Source organism: Agelaius tricolor, unplaced genomic scaffold (genome assembly GCF_023055355.1).
Source record: "Agelaius tricolor isolate 1412-34295 unplaced genomic scaffold, bAgeTri1.0.p SCAF_13, whole genome shotgun sequence".
NCBI classification, from domain to species: domain Eukaryota; kingdom Metazoa; phylum Chordata; class Aves; order Passeriformes; family Icteridae; genus Agelaius; species Agelaius tricolor.
In genome coordinates, this window is record NW_027269273.1 from 4,385,443 (window position 1) to 4,409,250 (window position 23,808).

Consider the following 23,808-nt stretch of genomic DNA (forward strand, 5'->3'; position numbering starts at 1 on the left):
AGGAAACCTTGGGGATGCAGTGCAGAGTCACTGCCACCAGTGCAGATGGATCCTTCCCCTCATCCTCCCACCTGTCCCACGGTGTCCTTCACTGCTGGCTGTGCTTCCTCCCTTCCACCCCACACCCTAATCCTTTACCACACAGCCCAGTGAAGCCCAGAGGAGCCTGAGCTGATCACATCCATTGTATTTTCTTCAGAAGGAGCTTGACAGCCCAGAAAGATTGCTGACAACCACGATGCCACCACCATCACCAGTAACTGTGTCCCCTGCCAAGGCCACTCAAACAATGCTGCCGTGTCTCCTGTCACCAGGCTGACTGGGGACAGCCCTGTCCTGAGAACTGCCCACAGCACCAATGATGGCTATGAATAATTAATGTGCATTCCTCTAATCCTCTGTTGGAACCATGGCCTCACTAACCAGGGCAATGCATCACAACTTCCAGACAAACACTTGGCAGCAGCACGCGTGGGAGGGGGATGTTTATAGATGTTTAATGGTGGTTCTCTTACAATCAAGGTGCTACAGCACTTAGGAAAGGCATTTTTGGTGGTGGGAGAAGAGGGGGAAGAATAATGATACACTAAATACAGGAGGAAACACTATTAAACTTCATGCAATTATGAAAAGCCACTAAAAAAATCAAATCTCATTAAATACCTTTTGCTATTTAAAATCCCATTTAAATGTGCCTGTGACAGATCTGAGCTTTAGCTGCCTGTAATGAGAATTGCATTGCTCCAAGGAACTTACACATGATGAGATATATTTTATACATGTTTTTATTAACAGTCACCTGAAATCTTCAGCATCACTCACAGCAAAAACACTCAGCTATGATACTATTTGTACTGTCTGATGCAAGAAGGGCTTGGATAACATTTGTTTAGTCAAGGACAAACAGTCCTGGGGCCTGTAGGTGGATGTAGGGAAAGGCAAAGTTGGGTAACACTTCCGGCCTGCAAAGAAACAGGGTCCCTTCAGCTAAAGGATTGGTGGGGAGAAATGCAGATAAAACCAAACTGCTCTGCAGTCTGGGTCACACTCCAAGGGCTGCCTCACGGGCCCAAACCACTTGACAAATAATCACCACAGAGTTAAGGAAATGAGTCCTGAGGTTCAAGCGGGGCTTTAACAAATACCGCTGGTTTCTCAAACAACCACAAGAGAAGGCAGTGCTAAGGAAGGCCAGGGATGCTGTTCCAGAGGGTGGGTGTCAGTCCTCAAAGTCGATCCTGATGGGGCCTCCTGTCAGGAGGTGGTTTGCCACGTGAACAGGTTCCTTGTCCTGCTGCTCCTCCCGCTGCCCGGCCGACCTGCGCACGCGTCTCCGGCAGCCCTGGGCGCAGCGCGAGGTCTCGTCCAGCGCCCCGCACACCAGGATGCGGCAGTGCAGGAACACCTCCTGAGGTGGGGACACAGCACAGGCTCAGGCCACAGCCCTGGGCACCACTGGCACTGCTGCCTGTGTGCCACAGCGTGCCCCTGGCACATGGCCCGTGTCCAGCCTCGCCGCCCACAGCCAGAACGGCCGCTCCGTCTGTTTCCTCGTGTGCCTTCTCCAGAGAGCCTGGCTGAGGTCTCAGAGGCAACAGTGGGGAGACAGGGAATAGAAGGTGGGAAATGAACCTCCAGATGGAGGGATGAAAATGGCAGGAATCAGCTTGGAAGAGCTCACATGGACTGGTAGGAGCTGCGTGTCAAGAATGCGTGAAGCCTCGCAAGGATTGATGGAGACGGGCAAGAGAATTTCAAGTGAGCTGGAAAAACAAAGCCAGGAAACCAAGGGGAAAAGGAGGAAAATGCAGGGTGATGAGGGGCTAAGTTGAGGGGAGAGGGAGAATGCAAAGAGCAAGGAGACAGCTGCCTTTTCTCCTTGCACAGCACAGGCAGTGACAGGATTGCTGCTCCCTGCCCTGTAAATGACCAGGAGAGCAAGCAAGGTCCCTGCAAGCAGCAGCCACAAAGACTTGCAGAGGTTTGAAGCATAATCCACTGTGCAGGATGGGAGGATGCGGGCTGGAGGCAGCAGGGGTAATCAGAAAGCCAAGGAAAATTTCTAAATTTTAGAAGATCTCATCTGTTTTAACCCTACTGGGGCTCTCCAGTAGTTGGAGCAGCAGCTTTATACCTTTTGGAGCAGGCAGTGTTGGCTGAGCATAACAATGACTGGAGGATCCTATTTCCTCCAACACAGAAAGGAAAGCTATTTGCATTAGGAAAATGGCATTATCCTTCCACTGTCTTCCCACTACAGAGCTGCTGCCTCAGACAGACAGCCTGGTTTCACATTGAATTAAGCAGCATGGTGGCCTTCAGTCTGGAGTGCTGGCATCTGTACCCACAAGAGCTAGAGAAGACACAAGGCTGAAGAGATCCCAAACTAAAAACTGTGTTGTTTTAAAGACAGGGCACTGTGAAATGTGCCTGGTGACTGAGAACATTTGTCTCACCCAGCAAACAAGGGGCCACCAAGACCACCCTGGAAGCAACAACGATTTTAGCCTGTGGTGGCTTGATGTTTCAAAACTGTCCTTCATATTTTAATTTCAGTTGTTTTTAACAATCTCTCCTGAAGTACCTTTGTCAGGTGCAACTGCTGGAACAGGCACAGCAGCACCTGCCTTGGGCCAGCCATTCCATTCACCCTTTTCCAACTTGGTGCTGAGGCTCCTCAGTCATATCAGAGCTGATGAAATATCTAAGAGTTGAGTTTTGAGCTTACCTTGTTGTCTTTGCCCACAAACTTGAACACAGGAACCTGGAAGTGCTTGGCAAGATGGTCCTTTGACGTGTACTGCTTCACAGAATCATCAGAAACACAGCTGAGGAGAGCAGAGGGATAGGCTTTAATGGCTTTCCCAGAAATGGAAAAAAGAAAGAGAAAAGACATTCCAGCCTACTTAACCAGAGAAAGAAAAGGAGGGATTGGTTCTCTCAGGCTCAGCTACCATTTCTGCTACTTCCTCTTTGGCCACAGGAGAGAAGTTGGGAGTGCTGGGGGAAAAGAGCAGCATTGCTAATAGCATCTCCAGACAGGGAACAGCTCAGCAGCAGAGGGCTGGCAGGACGTGGCCCAGTCCCCTCAGAGAGGGACTGCCAGCGAGCTGCAGGCAACTCTGTCCTCATTTCACCTCCCTGTGCAACAGCCTGCACTCTTATACACTACAGAATGTGCCATGCTCTCACTCTATACACATAGATATGCACATAAATTATGCTTAAAATGAAGCAGCCTGCACCCACAGTACTAAAATATGACAGATGATGAAAACAAAAGTCCAGATTTACTTTGCTTAGTATAATTTACATTTTTTCTTCCTGCTGGATTTGGTCAAACAGCTCAAATTCACTACACCGAAAATTTATAATTTCAGTTTTTCCATCACTAGCAATGTATGATTGTAAAAGAGGTCACAGAACTGCAAGAAAATAAGCTGCTTTTATAACAAGCTACATTCCAGGTGCAATGCATTTATAAACCATTACAGCCTACTTAGAGTTTGACAGACAAAAAGTTCTGGTGGCTCAATAATTACTGATAATTATTGCAAAGCCTTGGGCATCTTGAGAGGCCCCGATGCTGCTGTGGAATTGCATTGCAATGCAGCTCATCCTTTCTAGCAAGTTCATTCCAAAAATGTGGACTTTGAAAGGTATTTTAAAAAAACCAATAAAGCAGTGGTGGAAGAGACAAGAGGTACTGGTGTAGCTCAAAGCCTTGCTCTTGCAGCAAGCTTCAGCTTCCATCTTTACACAAGAAATGTGCATGGCATTGTCAGCAATGCTGATGTTTGACATGATCAGCTGTAAAAGAGCAGTTCTGCTTTCACTGAAGGGAAGGCAGAACTGCTCTTTGGGAATCTCTGTGTTGTCAAAACTCCTTTTTAAACAAGGCATCTGCTTGTAAGGAATGACAGTTATAGACTTTTCATAGGTGAGTGGCCAAGCTCTAGGGCCATGAAGTCAAGTCACAATTACATTCTCATTTGTGAGCATATAAACTGTGATGATTATTGGACACTGCCTCAAACTGACTCCTAAATCCCAGGCTCTCCAAAGGTTCTCCACACTGGTGGAAGGAAACCTACTGGTTTGGGGCTAGGGAGAGGGAAAGTCCACCACAAAGGAGTCAGAGATACGTAGATAAAACCAGCACAGAAACCTCATGAGTCACAAGGGCAACTCCTTCTGCATTTGTGGGGCCAGACCATATCCCACTCTGCTAGGAAACCCCCAGAGACCCTGCTGCCCACTTTGGAGAGGTGAGAAGAGACAGGTATGGATGGAAAAGGGGTGGGCCTGGTCAGGTTATGGGGAAAACCACCCTATCCCTGTGCATAATGTGCTTAGGTTTGGGGAGCAGAGTGGCAGTGCTGTGGGAGCTGTGCTCTGAGCCTCTTATTCAGGGTTGCAAGGCTGAAAGGAAGGCTTGCACAATGAAATATCCACCTCATAGACCAACAAACAGGGCAGCCTGAGGCATAAGAAGATGGGCTTTGCAATGGAACTACCTTAACCACCCTGTGCTCTGCTGAGCACAGCTCCTGACCTCAGCAGTGACATGACCTGGCTCCAGATGCCCCAGGGAGCTCCAGTGTTTATCAGCTGTGCCATCGGTCACTGCCTTGCTTCCACTTTGTTCTCAGAGGCAGGGAATTAACAGGGAAGAGAGCAGCAGAGGGAATTTTCCCCTTCCTCAATCCAAGGTATATCCCCTCCAATATAAACAGTGTTTCCCTTTGGATGATGCAGTTAACTCTTGCAGGCCTGATCCTACATAAATCCATACAAAAATTCCATCTTTATTGCCATGGGCCTTTGGGCTGGATTTCTAGGAGGAAACTGAGTTATTACAGAAGTGTGTGGAGCAGGCACAACTTAGCAGTGCATTCAGCTAATTTAATTTAGAATCACTGGGGCCTGCAGTGATGGCTGCAGAGTGGAGCACTTTTCCCTTCAGTGAAGTTTTAATGCCCTCTGCAGGTACCAAGGGACTGCTGGTGCCATAAATCCTCCAACCAGTGCTGGTGTGAATTCAAGAGATGACATTTCCTGCCTTCTCCCTTCTCTATCCAGCTCAGGTTTTGGCTGCTGTTTTGAATCCCATCATTTTCACTCATGGGGAGAAAGGAATGAATGTTTGAGGCCTTGACTCTGTGAAGGGTCCATGGGAACAGCCAAGCCAGGGAGCTGATAAAATCAATTTTTCCATTACAGATCTACTCATAAAGCCCAGAAATGTTGGGCACAGAAGGACTGCAGCCTAGGAGAGAGGGAGAGCAGGCTAATGCTGAATCCTCTGTCAGAAGGAAATGCAAACAGTATTTGTGGGTACTTTACATTGCAGGACCCTTTTGCTACAAGACAAGCACACAGGACTTGCCAGCAGCAGCTGTAACAGTGGATGATTTAGTCTGGCAGCTGAGGACATGATTGTTGTCATCATTAAATGCTCTGGCAGGCAACATTCAGGATTTACACAAGCACAGTCCCTTGACTCTCAGGCTACAACTCTTGGGTATGTCTTAGCTATTCCTTTGGCTGGATTTCCCTCCCTAGAGGACAGCACACTGCCTCACAACTATGATATTTCCTCAGAGCTCTCTGGTTAAGCAGCTGGATGCAAACACTCCACAGCAATGTTGTAGCATGGCACAGTCATTTCAGCACCCAAAGGAGTATCTGAAAAGAGAGATCATCTCAAGAGGCACAGCTGAGCCCACAGGAAGGCTCCCCAAACCTCTGGTGCAAAAACCACTACAATAGTGAACCCACAGATCTGCATAAAAATATTTTTAGCATATCCTGGAACGATCACTAACCTCAAACACCTAAAAAATGACAGCAAAACTGAAAGATTATTGCACTGACAGGCATCAGGGAGAGCAAAGCAAGGGATTCTCCTGCAGCTCCTACCAGGACTAGCAATGGGCTCTTCTGGCTCATGCTGTAATAAGGCCATTATGAGAAAATTAAGAAACTTTCTCCAGTTGCTGCAGCAGCTGCCTGGCAGCAGCACATGGGGGTTCTGCACATTGGCTTGGCACTCTGTGGCTGGCAGAGAAAGGGCATCAGGAATGAGAATCTTTTCTACAGGAGCCAACTCAATTATCCACAAGGCTAGTGACAGGGAAATACATCCTGTAAAGGCTGCACTCAGAGGAACCTCTTTCACTGCCTCCCACTGTTTCTCCCAATGAGAGAGAGAGGGAGAGGTGGTTTCAGCTTGATGGCTGCTGGTGATTGCTATGAGCAGGACAGACAGGCTGCTGTGGAGAGTGGGACAGTGTTTCCTGCATCACACAGACAACTCAGCCCCACTGCCAATTCCCTCTAAATTGCCAGCAAGAGAAGGAACAGTGAACTCACCCATCTTGAATCAGGTAATACTTCAGGATCTCATCAATTTTGGAGGTGGGAGTGGCAAAGCAGCTCTCCACCAGCGTCTCCAGCCCACTGACGTGCACCAGGGGCTCAATCCCAAAGTACAGGGAGTCCCTTAGCTTGAGGGTGGGAAGGTCACCCCTGTAGGGCTCATCAAAGTCCTTGTCCTTGAAGATCTCCAGGGTGAAGGGGAAGATGCCCTGGCTGCGGCTCATGATTTCCAAGGGAGAGTTCTTGAGGTTGGGCACGTAGCCCTCGGAGATGGTGTAGCGGCGCGGGAACTCGCAGGTCACCGGGATCAGCAGCTTGCTGGTGCGCACAATGATGTCCCCGTTGCTCCCCGGGGTCTGCTTGGGCAAGCCGGTCACCAGGTTGGTGGCAATGATTTTGTCATTGATCACCTGCAGCAAAGAAAGGGGAGATCACTGAGAAAGACCCTCTCTGGGCTGACACTCAGAGCAGCCACTGAAGGGCCAGCTTGTGGATTTACAGCCCACAACCAGAGTGATGCTGCTCATCCTCACAGACCAACTGAGGACCTCGGGCTGCTGGCAGCTGCAATGCACCACACTTCTGCTACCCCTCTGCTAAGGTCAGCCATTGACCAGCTGCCAGTTTAACCTTTCAAACATCATCAGGAGACCAGAATCTGTCTTAGCAGACAGGACACTTGTTCCTTCTACCCTTGTGAAGCAGGAGGCGAGCAGAAAGCAGCACCCATGCTGGAGGGGGATGGAACAAGCTCTCTAACTGTGGAATGCCAACCCAGATCCACTCTGAGGGCAGCTGCATGGCAGCTCTGAGGGTGCAGCTAAATCAGCTGCACCATCACTTACTTTGTTCCCCAAGAGAGCCACAGCCAAATCCCCAAATGCCAGAGACTGGGCAGCAGGTATACATACATCCACAATAGTTCCACAGGACTTCAGGGAGAAATGGATGTTGACATGAGTGCCATTGGACACGCCTTTGCACGAAGTGTTGATGAGGGAAAGGTCCAGGCCTCCAACCAGGTCCTTTGGGATGTTCACCTCAATAGAGCTGGACTTGCACAGCACTGGAACTGCAAGAGAAGTGCCCAGAATAAGAGTCTGTGCTACAAACCTACCAGTGAGCTGGGAAAGGCTATACCAGTTATAATTGGGGGAATAAAAGGGGAATCCTAGACAGCATTTATGATTATGATCCTACCACAGTAACCTAACTACCCACTTGCATTCCCACTTACACAACACAAACCAGAGCAGCCACTGGCCCAAATTCCCCAGCCACAGCAATGCAGAAAACAGAAAACAATGAAGACAATCACTGCACTTGCAGCAAAAACTCAGCTGTGCTTTCCAGCTTCACTTAACACTCAGCACAGATTTGGTTGCTATCTCTTGCACTGTGATGTCCTGGGAAAAGCCTTTGCCAGATATGGGTATCAAATTCACAACACCCCAGGCAAAGCCATTTTTTAAGACCCTTAATCAGATTTTACATGAAACCCAGAACATGCTGAAACAAGGCAGAGTAATTCCATATAGATATTGAGCTAAAATGGAAGCACCTCAAAATGCCATAATAATATTTTTATAAGCAATAAACCCAGCTCTGACAAACAAACCCAATTAGCTCACTCATTCCACCTCCTTCCAACCTTTAAATTTTAATACAGGCCTCCGTGTGAATTTTTTAAATTAAAATTTCATTACATAAGAAGCAGGAGAAAACAGACCTTGGACAAAATAAAAAAGGAAAGAAGAGAGAATAATCTTCAATAAAGAAGTAGCTGCTGTACATATATTCCTTAGGATTATTCAGTTCAGTTGGAGACAGGACAAACATACTGGTGGCATATATTCTGGTTTCAGCCAGAAAAAACACACCTTTTGCAGGATTTACATTTATTATATTTTAAAACCCCAAGACAAAACCTTTTTGCAAATATACCAGTCCAGAGATTCTTGCCAAAATTAATTGCAGTCCCATCCTTGACATTCCTGTGACCTGCCTTCCCTTAATTTCAATCATTAATTATATAATTTAAGATTCTGGATATTTGAAATAAGGCACACTGCTAAAACAGGCATTTCAACCCCCTTTAAAAATTTCCCTGTCCCAGCTCAGGTATTTGCAACAGCCTCTGAGTACCTTCAGGGAGGATTTTTGATTAGAAGATGATAATTTCAAAGTGATATGCTAAAATGTATGCAGAGTGCCCAAAGCAATATGTTCCCATAATGTCACTGCTGGGTTAGAACAGAAGCTTAAAGAACTAAAAATTACCTTAACCTTCCCTCCACTGGCAGCAGAAGGCAAGTGGGAATAACTGAGCATGTCAAATGGCACAGCTCAGGAGCAGACAAAGGGACTTGGAGAACACAGCACAATGCAGAGAGGAACATTCTTTGGAGAACTGATTGGCTCCATCTGGATTTAAGGACTCACTGTTCTAGCACTACCTTGATAAATAAGAAAATGTGCTGCTTTTATAAAGGTGACATTCAGGGCAAGAGATTTGGATCCCAACTGCAATTCTCTGAAGTTCAGGACTGATTTAGTTCAGGATCTCTCTGTTTCTACATGTCTTTGACTGGCACAAAGTGGGAGAAAGAAAAGATTCCATTTTCCCTGTGCTTTAGAGCTGCAGGAGCTGTGTGCCTTCCACCACCTGGACACAGAAACAAGGGAAGGAAACCTCTTGACTCAAGCCAGCTCATGGCTATTTGAGAAAACACCCAATGTGTGCCAGTGAAACATTTTAGTTCTTCACCCCATACTTCCCAGAGCACCTGTGAGAACTGGGAAAGCCTCCTCATTTCCACTTAAAGCTCTGTTTTGCACCAATGCCTCTGAGCACCTGCCCCTGGGAGGAAGCTTCTGTGGCAAGGCCAGTGCTCATTTCTCTGCCTGCTGCTGTTATTGGCACCATATTCCAGCCTCTGGCTCCTTCCTTGGCCTTTCAAAGTGCTGCTGCTTGGAGCAGAGGTTATCTCCCTGCACAGGCTGCTCAGCAGAACAGGCTCTCTGGTGCTGGGGAGCCCTGACCCACTGCTACAAACATAAACCCTGCAGCCCTGCACAAAAATTTGGGCAGGGGATGGGGGAGAAGAGCATTTCATCCCTACTCTTTAGGAATAGGATGGGCTGCAAAATTCTAGGATGATCTGCAAAATTCCAAGTATTTTGCTGGCTGGTATCTTTATGGAAAAATTGCAAGCTGTAGACTGTGATTTCTGTGGAAGATTATTAATGTTTGTTCTGAACATGGAGACAGTGCAGAGGAGGGTGGAGAGGCTGCAGATCCAATTGCTTCAGGCTACTGTGCCTACCCTGCACTGTTAATTGAACCAATATAAACCTGATTACATGTCACAAAAAATTGTGTGGTACAGCTCCATTTCTGCTCAGAATTGCAGGCCACAGTATGGGGACATAAACTGATGAATGCAAAAAGAAGAGGCAATTTCACTTTATGAGATGCTGTATCCTGATCCCAGCCTGGCTCCCAGCAGTGCTGCTGCTCTCAGGAGAAGCCTCAGCAGCAGCAGAAACCCTGGCTGGGAAATCCAGGACTTCCAGCCCTGCTGGGGCTGCCTCAGGGGCCCAGGACTGAAAAGCATCCCAAGGTCTGATATCAACCAGACCTTCAGTCAGTGAGTGTGATCACAGCTCTTGGAAACCCCCACTGCTCAATCCCAAGTGGGCAATGCTCACCCTTGGGAGCCCTGCATTTCTGAAAAGCTTATAAAGCAGACAATCCATCAAGCAGAACCATTCCAACTTCCTCTCTAAGGCATACCTGCCCCTTTGGTCACCATGAAGCCCTGATCTGTCCCTCCCACTGATGTCTGGGCACTCTGTGGCACATCAGACTGCAGGAGGTTCTCTGAGCACACCAGGCAACACCAGACTGCTGGTAGCCTGGATGTATTTGCAAAAGAAATCTTTGCAAAAAAACCAGGGAGCTTGTTTATTCCATGGGCATGCCATAGGCACAAGTGACTCAGCATGAAGGCCTCCCTGGGGAAAGTTCAGATGGAAAGTTCTTCAAGGATAATGCTGCCCTGGCCTCTACACAGCAGAAGCAACAGTCAAATTTTGGATGCTATCCTGGGCACTTTTCCAAGGGGCAGCAGGAGCACCTAATATCAAAGCTAGTGCCCTGCTGCAAGGCACGGGAATGCTCACTGGAATGGCACACTTGGAAAAAAACATGCCTCTCTCTTTAACCCTGTTCTTGGAAAAGGACTGGACAGCTTTAGCTGAGAGTCTGAAGTTTGAAGCATGGAAAATGTCAGCTCTAACAGCATAAATTTGTCAGGGGTGTGCACAGAGCAGTATAATAGGAGATGTTTGTGGGCAATAGCAGAGGTAAGAAGATTTCCAGAAAGCTGTAAAAGCAGGCCTAAGAAACAGAAAGAACAGAGAACTAGCTGCAGCTGCAAAGGCTGAAAGTAGAGAAAGTTACCCTGATATACCAAGCAAGGACATTAAACTACAGCTTCAGTTTTAGTTTGGCTAAGAGAGACCTTAAGAATGCAGGAAAATATGCTTAGCAAGGTAGTAGAAGGTTTTAAGCTTAATAATGAATGATTGTGTCTTGTTAATAGAAAGAAGAAAAGTAAGCACTGTGTGAAGCAGGTGTACATGTGCTTTTAGTAATTGGCTAGAACAATTGTCTGTGAGCTTTAGCTATTATTAGCTATTGGCTAGAAAGTTTAAAAATGTTCTGTAACAAAGAAATCTTTGGCTGCTGCTGGCTGTACATGAGCTTTTGCCATCTTTCTATTGTCTCAACCATGTAATGAGGCTGATGCTGCAATAAAAGCTCAAGGATTGTACCCCAGCAGTCCTGTCCTGCTCATGAAAACAAACTCCAAACACAATGTCAAGCAGTATTAGTCATAAGGGAACACTGTTCTACAATTAATGTGATGCAAGGTGCACTCAAGCTGGGCCCTGTGGCTGTTCTGCCTGGAGAGAAGAGCAGCATCTTCAGGCTCTCACCTTTTGGAAGGTCTGTCATTAGTAACAGAGCTCCATTAACCCAGCTGGGAAGGACAGACTAAGAGAAGACAGCAAAAACAAAAAGAAAAGTTCCTTCAGACATTCTCTCGAGGGACAGAGGCTGCCAGGGAGATTTTGTTGACCTACCCTGGCAAGTGTGGTTGTCTTCTGCCAGAACAAGTCCCCTGGGGCATTCACACTGGTAGGTGCCTTCCACTTCAATGCAGGTATGGCTGCAGCCTCCATTGTTATTGTGACAGCCTTCAATTTCTGAGAAAGAAAGGGAAATCAGCACATCCTGCAGCCCCCAACAGACCCCTGAGCAGCCAACAGTCTGAACAATACAGCTCAAAGGCAACAGCTTGTTTCCAGAAAATGAGGTGGAGACTCCTTTTTTAATTGTACTTTTATAATTAAAGGCAACAGTTTGTCTCCCAGAAAATGAGGTGTAAACCCCTTTTTTAAATTGTACTTTAGCATCACGATTTTTTTTCTTTCAAATAACCTTAACTGCTTGATTGTTTTAACCCTTTGGGATGAATATGCTAGATGAGTACTACTGTTCTCAGTAAAATAACAGAACATGAGATAAGCAAATCATAAATATAAAATATTTCTCCCCGAGCCTGCCATTAGAAATCACTGTATGGTTTTTACATTTCACTGAAATGTAAAAATGGAAATCCCACACTCAGTTCTATACAATGCATGGAAAATAACAGCCCAAACTCCATATGAGTCAAAGTAATTGGTAAAGCATCATGTAAATTTTGAGATAAATTAGACCCTACTCAGCCTCAGCAGCTCATGTAATCAAACTGAATCTCCTGAATTTGTTCTTTTTAGAAACAAGCTGTGAGGTGGCTCACACCTCACATCCCATTCTCTACCAGCTCACAAAGCTGAGGATACATCTTCAGAAATAAAACTCACTAACAAGATTGTAAAAATCCCCAGCAGCAGTGTTAAACTCAAGAAAGGCACCATCCTTCGTACAGAAGGGAAATTAAATGATATATCAAAGGCCCTAAAAGGCAACTTGGGGAATGGCAGAAACAAATGAGTTTCCAAACAGACTATTCCAGCCCTGTCAGAAGAGTGCAGCACTTGGGAATAAAAATTGCACAGCTCATTTATGTGATGCCCCAGCAGCTCAGAGCTGGATGTGGCAGGGACAGAGTCCACAGAGCATTTTTGCCCCCACACACCTTGACAAGTAACTTAAGGAGCACTCTGCACAGCAGCATTTCCCAGGAAAGTGTCACTGCCTGGATGAGGGATGTACCAGCAGAGCTCAGAGAGCAGATTTAGCTCTTTTGGGTCTCTGGAAAGTGAGGCACATGTGTAGTTGTTTTTCTTGTCTGAGGCCCCACAGTGTCTGTGAAGAGCACACAGCAGCTTTGCTGTGAGGGGGCACAGTGCTTTTCCACAGCTCACCACAGAAACCATCAGGCACTCATCAATTTCTGCTGGGTTTGCCTATTTCTGCTCAGGGTTGTTTGTACATTGTTAGTGACCACACATCAGACCCACAATTTGGTCTTTAAGCCACCAGTCTAAATTTATCAAGGGTTTTCAACCTGGCTGTGCCACCACTGTGAAGGAACAGTGGCAGAGAGCAGCAGAACCCACAGACACCAAAGATCAAAATGATGCCCTAATCCCAAATTTAACTTCTGTCTGCAGATTGGCACCCCCTCTCCTCAATCTCTATCCTGGGAGGCTAAAGTGATCCTCGTGCTCTAGTCCAATGTCATGGTATTACTCCATACCTAATGTGAGCTGCCAAAACCCAGTGCTGCTAAATCTGCCCCCACAAAATCTCCAGATATCAAATCCCAACAAGTTCTGCCTGGAACACCAATCTTCCAGATCCACTGCTGCCTTTCCCCCATGGAGATAAACACAAGCAAATCCTAACAGAAACGGACAAGGCAGCGAGGACAACAAGGAGATTTCTCTCTGCTTGCTTAGAAGGGTATTTTAGTATCAACCTCTCTGGCAAGCACAGAGGTGATAGCAGTGACATTTAATTCCATTTGCAAGGAGCCAAGAGACAGCCAGTGCTGCAAGGGAATGATTTGCAGAGTTTCCAGCAGGCTGTGGGAGCTGAAGCCTCACCTTCACAGGTTTTCCCATCACTGCCCAGCGTGCGCCCGACCCCGCACTCGCAGCGGAAGGAATTCTTCAGGTTAATGCAGAACTCGCTGCAGCCCCCGTTGTTCTGCTCACACTCATTTTCATCTGGAAAAAAAACCAGCTCTGGAATGGAATGAATAATCCCACTACAAGTAGTAACACTGACAGTAGCTTTTGAATCTCTTGGTAAAGCTCTGGAAACTCCTCCTAATTCTTTTTAAAAGCTAAAGTGGCTTCTGTGTCTGTCTGCCCCTTTTTTTTTTTGTTCTTTGTTCTCTGAGATTCTAATCCCTCAACCTGATTTAATCTCTGTGTGCAAAAAGTAAATCAAACAGAGAGAAAGGAACAGATATTGCTCTTGCTGAGCCACAAAATGAATGATTTCTCTTAGGCAGGCCAGGATGCTGAGGTTATCAATTAAGGTTCACATGGGGTTTCATCAAAACAGCTTAGAAGCTGGCATTTATTAGGTGTCAGAAGCTTAAAACCAAGAAAAAAGCAAAGTACCATTTTAACAGGCAGGTCAGAGATGAGCTCTCTCAGGTATCTGTGGTCCCACACATGCCCAGAACCCACAGCTGGCAGCTGCTGGTGGTGTCTCCTTCCACAAGCAATGTGAATTGGGTATTTTTAGCCAAAGGCTTGGCTGGTGCCTTGCTTTGGGAGGCAGGAAACATGTCCAGGAGACTCCCACAGACTGCTTTTCACACACGTGGCAGGCTCCACACTTTCCCTTCTAAAAATAAATCTAAAGCTGCTTAAAAACAGAAGGTGAAGAGGGAAAGGCCTACTGGCAAAGGCATGGAGATGTTGTTAGAAGGGGTCCAGAAATTCCCTGACTGGTCCTTCCAAGTTCTACAGCACACACAGATCTCTGTCCCTGCTCTTCCCCACTGGTGACAAGCAGCACTTCTGGGACACTTCTGGTTGTCTTGAGACTGGGTTGGGACAGTGCTGAGCTGATTTTAACCATGGCTTAGTAGAACATGGATCCAGGCCTTGAAGAAGTCAAAGGCAATGCACTGAGTTGGTGGATGTGTGACAGGAAGTCTAAAACCTTATTTAACCCCTAAATGAAAATGTAACTCAGGATCAGCTGCTCTGCTCTGGGATTTAAAGCATCTAATGTACTGAGGAGAAGCACAGAGCTGCTCAGCCTTCACAGAATGGTCTGGGTTGGAAAGGACCTTAAAGCTCATCTTGTTCCATCCCCTGCCACTATCCCAGGTTGCTCCCAGCCCTGTCCAGCCTGGCCTTGGACACTTCCAGGGATGGGACACCCACAGCTGCTCTGCTGCGTCACTGCAGCAGCTTCAGTCCCCCTCTTTGGGGCAGCTGGGAAAGGACATTGTATGTTTAGGAAAGACAAGCAGGGATTTATTTGGTTTCTCCATAAGCAGGGCACAGTTGCTCTCAGAGATGTGATTGCACAATTACTCAGCACAACAGAAAGTTATTGGAAAGATCATGGAGCCACACAAGAGAGGCTGCAGGCAGGTGAAGCAGTGGGAGCATTCCAGCTGAGGTGCTGTGCCACCTGGGGATCTCCAGGAGAAGCAGCAGGGCAGAAATCCTGCTCGTGGGGGAAGGAAGGCAGCTGCAGCACACACAGACAGGCTCAGGACTCCTGTGTGCCTCCCTGCTGCAGGAAATCCTCTCCTCTGAGCCTGCCACACATTCACTGAGTGCTAGTGCTTGTCAAGGGCACTTCTGTGACTGGAAGGCTTGCACAGAAGCAGCCAATAAATGCTTTTAATTATCTGAGAGAGCTCAGTCAACCACTTGGCTGCAGACAAGTGGAGCTGCTTAAGCAAAAGCCTTCCCAGAATCACTGGGAGCAAGTGTAACTCTGCAGCAGGACCAGGCTGCTCCTTCCACACACTGGAATGGCTGTGGGGCCTGCCCTGATGCTCACAGACATCAGGTGTGTGAAGAAAGAAACCACCCATGCCTGCTTTGTCTGGTGTAGCCCCTATGGAGCAGACTGACCTGCCACACAGCCTCCTGGACCAACTCTGCTTTCAGCTTCACCACCAAATCAAGTGAGAGATGAGATTCCTCCTCCCCCAACACCCTTTTCTCCCTCCTCTCCCTATCCATCAGTGTGGCTCTGCAGCTCTCCAACAGCCACCCCTTCCCAGCCCCTTGATTTGTCCCCTCATTTTCCTGACCTCTCAGTCCAGGTGCTCTCCCCCAGCACCACACACACAATCACAGCCACTCTCTCTCCTCAGAGCTTCATGGGGATTCCCCCACAAATCTCCAAAGCCCACATTCCTCACTCTGCTCTCACCTCCCCCCTGGCCAAGTGCCAGCTCCCTGAATACCCTCTTGTCATGCTGTCTAAAGCCATTGTAGCTGTGGTGGGACTTACAGTTCTTTGGGTCTCCTCAAGCCCTGGACAATGTCCCATAAGGGCAGGAAGTATGATGGAGTTTGTTGTGCAGCCCTACAGCAGCCAGCAAAACATTTTTTGGAGGAGAGATATTCAACAGAGCGTGTGAGAGGAAATCTCTAATGCCAGACTGCACAGCACTTCCTGATTACCACAGTGACACCACAGAATCCTGCACCATGATCTTGCAAAGAGATTCTGCTACTGAACCATGCAGAAAGCAAATCCAGCCTCAGAAACATGGAGTTCCAAGGGTACCAGAATGGATGCAGTCATGGGATGTCATATCTTGGAACTGTTCAGAGACTCATAGGGCTGGTTCCAGGCAGCAAAGGGGAAAAGTCCTCTCGGATATGTCATTTTTTATAGCGCTTTGTAAGGCAAGGGACTGAGATGTGAGCAATGAAACAAAGGGAAGAAAAGCATCAGCAAGTGGCACAGCTTATTTCCACCCTTACCAAGGCATGTCTGGCCATCAGGTCCAAGTGTTGTACCCGGGGAACACGTGCAGTCACCGGTGTCCAGGCAGGAGTCCTGGCAATCCACCACATCACAGATGTCATAAAAATCTAGGGCACGACAAGAACAAGGTCAGCACAAAGCCCTGAGCATGTAAGGAAAGCACAGGATTTGTCCCTTCAGCTTCCCACCCTGTGTGCAGCCCCTCAGTTCCAGACCTGGCCCACACTGGGAAAGCTGACCTGCTGAAGCTGCTGAGAAACAATCAAGTTTAATTACTGCAAGGCAGGGATGCAAATTCTGACTTTGGTAGCGTGCCAAGACAAGCCACAGGGCCCACAGGAGCATTAAACCACTGAGGCCAGGTCAGCTGTGGAAAAATCCTGCTAGAGGAACAAAGCAGGTAAAACGGCTGGAATGTGACAGTGTTGCAGTGTGATGCCATAGCCTGTCTCAGCTGTCCCGGTTCTTTCCCCAGGTGTGCCAATCCCCTCTCCCTTCCCCTCCCTTTCCCCCTGCTGAGTGCTGTCTGTCAATCTTGGCATTCCAGCAAGGGCATCTGTGATTGACAAAGTTCAAAAGATGCCCCTCAGCCCTGGGGACATTGGGCCATCCAGGTGTCACTTGTCCCCTGAGACTTCACCCCCTTACCTGGTTGGTGGGATCCCTACCCCTTCCCTGCCCCTCTCCCCGGGGTTAAAAGACACGGCAACCATGGGGTTCCTTTGTTCTGTTGGAGCTGTGGCTGCATTCAGAGGCCTGTGGGCCAGGAATAAAGCTCTGGATCCAAACCCTCCATCAGAACCGACTCCTTTCCTTCACCTTGCCTCAAAGCTTCTCCACCAGAGGTAAACCTGAGCTCCTGCACGCCTGGACGTGTCCCAAGCGCCCAGCTGCAATATCCAGCTTAGCCAAAGGTGTCTCTGAGGTGAAACCACCACAGCTGCTGCCCTTGGTCAAGCAGCAAGGGCCAGACGAGCCCAGGCACGTTCCATCTGGCTATATTGGTATTAAATTCCAATATGACAGGCCACCACCTGGAGAAGCCAAGGGGGCTCAGGGAGGACCAAGGGGGGCTCAGAGCGGTGACTTACGGCCGCAGTAGGCGTGGAAGCAGACGCTGGGCTTGCTGAGGTGGTACACGAAGTACCCCCCCGGGCAGGCCTTGACCTCGATGCTGGCGTTCCAGAGGCAGCAGTTGCCGCTGAAGCTGGCGCAGGCCTGGCGCCGCACGATGCCGTCGGCCGGGCGCGGGTGGCTGCCGTTCATCCAGAGGGGGGCGTGCGTGCCGCAGTGGTTCTCGGGGATGCAGAAGGTGGGCATGGCGTCACCAGCCATGCCCGTGAAGCGGTACCACTCGCCGTCGATGCCGCTGTCGCACGTGGGCTGCCCGTGAGAGGCGTTGATGCGGTGCTCCGTGTTCCTCCAGGGCTCGTTCAGGCTGATGTAGGCCGAGCAGGGGTCCAGGGCTGGGACACACACACACACAGATATCAACAAGGCTGGTAGATACCAAACTGAGGTGTTGATGGATTGTTCTGGTCTCTCTGAGTGCCACTGAGGGAACCCCAGCCAGCCCTGAGACAGTGAACAGGGGAGGGGGGCACTCTCCCGTGTCCTGGGGGTACAGAGGGCAGCCAGGCTGATCCCTGGGGGTACAGAGGGCAGCCAGGCTGATCCCTGGGGGTACAGAGGGCAGCCAGGCTGATCCCTGGGGGTACAGAGGGCAGCCAGGCTGATCCCTGGGGGTACAGAGGGCAGCCAGGCTGATCCCTGAGGTACAGAGGGCAGCCAGACTGATCCCTGGGGGTACAGAGGGCAGCCAGGCTGATCCCTGGGGGTACAAAGGGCAGCCAGGCTGATCCCTGGGGTACAGAGGGCAGCCAGGCTGATCCCTGGGGTACAGAAGGACAGAAGGACAGCCTGGCTGATCACCTGCAGCAGAGGAGATGCTGGAACAACAGCAGAAGATGAAGGGGTCGACTCTTAGCAGGGGTTAATCCAAGGTTTATTTCAGGAGCACCTACACCTCAGGGGGCTCCTGCTGAGAGCCCCGGGAGAGGTGCCAAGGTTACATTTGAAGGGAGGTGGAAACCTAAAGTAGAGAACATTTCACTGACCAGTAAGTGACCCTAAGGGATGGGTGCTGGGGAATGGACATTTAGGACAGCGTATGGGGCAAGGCTTGGGGGGCTGACCCCTGGCCTCTGGGCAATCACTCGACATCCTGGACTGAAACTTCTGGATGGAGGGGATGGGATGCTGAGTGATTGACAGAGAGCCAGGGTGGGGAGTTGGGGATGATCTCAGCAAAGGAAAGGGATTACACAGGTAAAGGGAGGGGTACAGTCTGGGATAAACCATTTGGGAAAAATACTGGGATACAAAAACAAACTATTACAAAGTATTACAAGGTATGAAAACACACTACAACAATGGATAATTACAAAAATGCTTTTCTTCCTCTGTCCCTGACTTAACAGAACCATTGTGATCTGTTCTCAGCCCTGGGGAGAAAAGGTAAACTCATTGCCTTGTGGAAAATCCTGACAGCTTGCCTTAAAGGTCTTGGAGGAACAAGTGAATTACCAGAGCTCTTAAAACATTCTGCAACTTGCTGTTTAGCTGACGGGGAAAAAACAAGATACAAGCAAATCTGAGGTCCAGGTAATGATTTTGCCATAGGAAATATACCCTGGGATCTAGCCTAGGACAAAAATCCTCTGGTCAAGACTAACTGAGCACTTGCAAACCCCTCCTGAATCACTGGTAACTCTCCCAGATGCCTACATCTCAAACAAGTTATGCAGCCTCTTTTAAAACCCACCCACAGCCAGCGTCAGCCCTCACAGCTGAGCTGCCAAACCTTTTTAATCATTATCTTACAATCTAGAGGGTGTGAAGGTCTGAGTTGGGACCTTCTGGGGAGCAACACATTAAACCCTCTACACAGCTGCTCCTTGCAAGCCCACAAACCCTCCTATTCTGCACAGGAGATCAGCTGCTTGTGAGTGAAGTGAGTGTTTGTGGGGGCAAGACATCAACACATGGACTTCCTGGCAGGGCTCAAGGAGTGTGTCCCTTTCCAGAGGCCTTTCTGAACCTTCTGCAAATAATTAAAATATGAGAGTACCACAGGGAGAACATAAATGAAGAATTTAAGTGTTCATTAAATTTTCAATCTCCTCCTAATTAACCCTCATTTGGCAGCTTCCTCACTGGAAGTCCAGAGGTTCCATTTTGCCTTACATTTAATACCTGATTAAGCACAACTTATCCATGACAAGCAATTCCCCATTAAGCAAAGGAATGCTAATACTGCCCCGAGTAAGGAAAATTGATTACCATTTCCTAAAATTAGGCTAATAAAGCCAATCACTCTGACAAAATGCATCTTGGACTGCAACAGCCTCAACCTTCCACAGCACATTTCTTTTGAAGTTCTAAAGCTGTGCTGTTTTGACAATAGTGTGATGGAGTTTGGGTGAGGGAGGAATACTCTGCTCTTTCTATTAGAAACACAAATGATCCTGGTTCATTATTTTGATTTATTTCACTGACTTTAAAGTGGGAGCTACAAGTGCTTCAGAGAATAGACTTCAAGTCACTCTTATTTAGCTGTGTCCTCTGTAAATATCTGTCCCACAGATGTACTACCTTGTAAAAATACCTCACAATTCTAACATCTCTCATGCCTTCCTCAGCCACAGATACATTTTGCTTGGTCTCAAATCCAGCATAAAAAGCAGGAGCAGCTGCCAGAGTCAGGAGTGCTGCAGAGCTGGCACAGGAGCATGGATCTGGGTTATGGAGGAATCTCCAGTGCCACGATTCAAAGACATGCAGAGGAGCTGATTCACTGCCACCACAACCAGCCTGGTTCTCCTGAGCAGCAGAGAGGGGAATGCAGCAGGGAATGTCTAATGGGATTCACCAGGCATTCCCTCCTGAGCTCTCCTTTTCACCTCTGCTTGCCTGCCCTGTAAATCCCATCCTCCAAAAGCTGGTTTGACTTCTCCCAAAAGGAAAAGGTGGAACAGAGCTTCCTCTGGGCTTCCCTCAGTTTCCACAAGAGGATTTGGTGTGGCCTTAGGGTGAGTCACTGACTGAGATGAGAAGGTTTTCGTGCTGTTAAAAGCCAAATGAGGTGAAGCAGGAATGCCCTGTCAGCTTCCCAGCTGGGCAGCACTAAAAATACCAACACTCTCATTAGCTTTCATGTAATTATGAAATATCCTTTGGAGACAGACTCTGGGAACGCTCAGCTAGGGAGATTACATTGTCTCCTAAACATCCAGGAGAGAATTTAAAGGCAACATTTAGTGAGATGAACATGCAGCAGCTCAGAGGGAGCTGGAAGAAGGCACATCAGGAGAATTGAGGTAGCACTCCCTCACATCTTTCATTCCCCTGAGAGCTCCTGGCAGGAGTGAGGGGGAAGCAAACAAGCAGAAAAAGCAGACAGTGCTCTTTGGAACACTGCACATCCTCACGGCCACCTTTGGACTGCCAGTGCTGCCCCACACCAGCCTCCCTGTAGACACCAAGCAGTCTTTGGCAGCACAGTTTTTTCATTTGAATTAATTAAATTGAGTTTTAAGAAAAAAAATTCCACAAAAATACAGAAGGGACTGATCAGCCTCTCCCCTCTTCTCCCCCAAACAACAAGCTTGGGGGTTTGCACAAGATTAATAACTGTCTCCAGCTCACTACTTTTCATTTTTCTTGGCTCAATTCTTTTCCTCCTCAATGCTTCTTGTGTGGCCAGAGCAATTGAGGCTGACAAGCACTAGCTACAAAGAAAAGCTTTTCCATTTGTAAGCTTGATGCTATCATTAGTTCTCTGACATGGTAGCAGCTAGACTGGGTGACAAATCAGGTGACAAATCAGGCTCCAGCAAGCACTGGTGAGTGCCCCATGCTGCAGAGATTAATCCTGGGTGCATTGTGTAACTGGGGGTCTCTGCTCCAGCACAACTAAGCAATAAAGGGAGCAGCAGTACATTATGGCACTAAGTTCAGTTCAGATTTGTGACAAGCAAGCAGGTGAAAAGGTAGCAAAATGCCTACTCATAGAGTCTGTCCTCCAAAGGGAGAGGAAAATCCCACAGTGTCCTGGCAATAGAGGTTCTCCCAGCATGGGAGAATTCACACTCTGGAACAGAAGGATCTTTCCAACTGGAAGGAATTTCACATCACCTTCAAACAAAAGGGATATTTCTCCCACCTTCCAATTTCACCTAAGAATACCAAGGCTCACCGTGAACCTTAGAGATGGCAAACAGAAACAAGGCAATGCCTCTTTACTCACCCATCGAAGACACTGGCTGGAGCTGAACCACAAAGTAAATACAGAAAAACAAGGACTGGAACATCCCACTGAGCCAAGGAAGAGCCACCACTCAAGGGACAGAGGCTTCAAAGTCCTTGCACAGGCTGTGGCTCTTGCAGCCTTCCTCTCAGTGGAGATTCTGACTCCAGGCTTCCAGCAGAGCAAGTGTGATTCCAACTCTCCTGGAAGTTTATCAGAGGAAGAAGCTGAAGGGACGTGGGCTACAGCTCCAGCCTTGACCTCCCCAGAGCAGCTCTGCCCCTGACTGACAGCAGGGATGTACTCACTGATCAATCTTGTTTTTTGGACTTGACCTGCTATTGTTTTCTGCCCTGACTGCCCCAGTGGCAGTGACACCTCCTCTATCTTATCCAGAGAAGAATTCTAAGCAGGGACACCCGGACATCCCGAAGGGATGGAAAAGAAGAACAGATGGGTGCTTGTTATCTGTGCTCCTTCCACAAGTCCCACTCCATGGCTGCCTCCAGGCAGAAAACACCAGCTGAGGAGCCTTAACTGCAGGAAATAGTGGCCAAAGGAGCAGCACTGATCCTTCCTAGCACAGATTGCAGAGGAGTGCCTGGAGCAGAGCTACAATGGGAACATCAGTCAAACTGAAAGACTGGTGTCCCCCAGGGAAATGAGCTGTTCCTAGGCTACACAGAGGCCTTTGCCATTCCTGGTCACACAACCTGACCACTGCAGTGAGATTATCAAGCAAGGCAAGTAAAGACACTTTTCTGCAGTGCTCTTACAAATCTCTTGTCTTGAAAAAATAAATCAATCCCAATGTTATGGAGTTAATTTTGATGCAAAACAGAGTAGCTAAGAACCTCTCCTGACTAGCTCAAACCAAACTGGGCTGAGTCACAGGTGACAGCCACAAGCTCTAGGTGCAGCACACTGAAATGTGTTCTTAACTACAGCAAGCCCAGAAAGGGTTCTTCCCTCTCACCCCACCCCAAGAGCTCTCCATCAGCAATGAGTGCAGCTGAGCCTGCAGTAATCACACAATCAGGCAAGTGTGGGAATTCCCCCATTCCCTTGGCATCCTGCATTTCTGCAGCAGGCTGGCCTAAGAAAGGACACCAAGCTTCAAATCCCAGCAGGAAAAAAGTTCTCCATTGTTTACATGATGAATTTGCACAAGACAGGGAGCTGGGTGCTTGTCTGTCCTGCAGGGACTGTACATTACAGAGAATTCTCAATGGCCTCTCTGTTGGGGTGTGCTCCTGGGAGTGAAGTGCCATGTGCTGCTCTACTCCACCCCAGCACAGGAGTCTTCTTCCAGTGGTGAATGATTCTAGGGAACAACAAAAACCTCCAAATAAATTACTGTTACTGCTCCCATAAGGAAAAAAAAAGTAGAAATTCTTGTGGCTCTATTGTGCTGACAGCTGTGCAGTACCAGAAAGGTTTTTCCAACAACAGGAAAAGAGAACAGATTCACTACACAAAGCTATCAAGGCAGATAACCCTCAAGAGGTGACTGTGTGAATTCCCAGAAGAGAAACTAAAATTGAACAGAGAATAATACAGCAAGCCACTGGACTTTCTATTTTGCCCCTTTCATTGAGAGGCTGGTTCGTACTCATGATGCCAGGTAAATAAAACTGACAAGCCTGAATGGAATGCTCTGTTTGTGTCACAGGTGTGTACAGCTCCCTGAACCATCCCTCACCAGCTGCTTTTGTTTTGTAGCTGCTACAACAAGGTTTTGACAGGCACATGGAAGTGACTGACAGCTGACAATTAACACAGAGAAATGAACTGCAGCATGGCAAATTGAAGCCTCAAAGGTGTCACCTATAGGCCCTATCAAGTTCTCAAAAATGGATTAAAGCAGGAGATGCCCCAGCATTCCCAGGGAAGACACTATCCTAAATCACCATAACATCTCATTGAAGGAAGTGGTCTCAAGCTGGAGAAGACAGCCAGACTACCCCTAAACATTTCTGGGAAGAAACACCAGAGGCAACTCTTCTATCAGCAGCTTCTCTTTGAAAGTTAATTTGGGTGATACTCATAGTTCCAATTCCCCCACAAACAATCTATCCCTCAAGGAGCTGTAACAGTCCTGAGAGGATAAATGGAGGGA

At 48.0% G+C, this 23,808-nt stretch overlaps 1 protein-coding gene across 1 annotated transcript; it reads right to left on the reverse strand.

Moving 5' to 3' along the window:
• Positions 1-199: 199 nt before the first annotated feature.
• OIT3 (oncoprotein induced transcript 3) lies at positions 200-22,689 on the reverse strand. Its single transcript, XM_071438483.1, has 9 exons — positions 21,690-22,689; positions 17,473-17,847; positions 16,378-16,488; positions 13,507-13,629; positions 11,533-11,655; positions 7,293-7,453; positions 6,376-6,791; positions 2,729-2,828; positions 200-1,408 (listed from the first exon to the last, which is right to left on the reverse strand). Exons 1-9 carry the CDS (start codon positions 21,751-21,753, stop codon positions 1,220-1,222), a joined length of 1,662 nt encoding a protein of 553 aa, XP_071294584.1. The 5' UTR covers positions 21,754-22,689; the 3' UTR covers positions 200-1,219.
• Positions 22,690-23,808: the final 1,119 nt, after the last annotated feature.

Excerpts from the sequence above, each read along its gene's own strand:
- OIT3 (XM_071438483.1), bottom strand. The coding sequence starts at position 21,753 with ATGTTCCAGTCCTTGTTTTTCTGTATTTACTTTGTGGTTCAGCTCCAG. Across the intron at positions 17,848-21,689 it reads CCAGCCAGTGTCTTCGATGG|CCCTGGACCCCTGCTCGGCC; the intron begins GTGAGTAAAGAG and ends TGTGTGTCCCAG. Across the intron at positions 7,454-11,532 it reads AGACAACCACACTTGCCAGG|TTCCAGTGCTGTGCAAGTCC; the intron begins GTAGGTCAACAA and ends CTTCTCTTGCAG.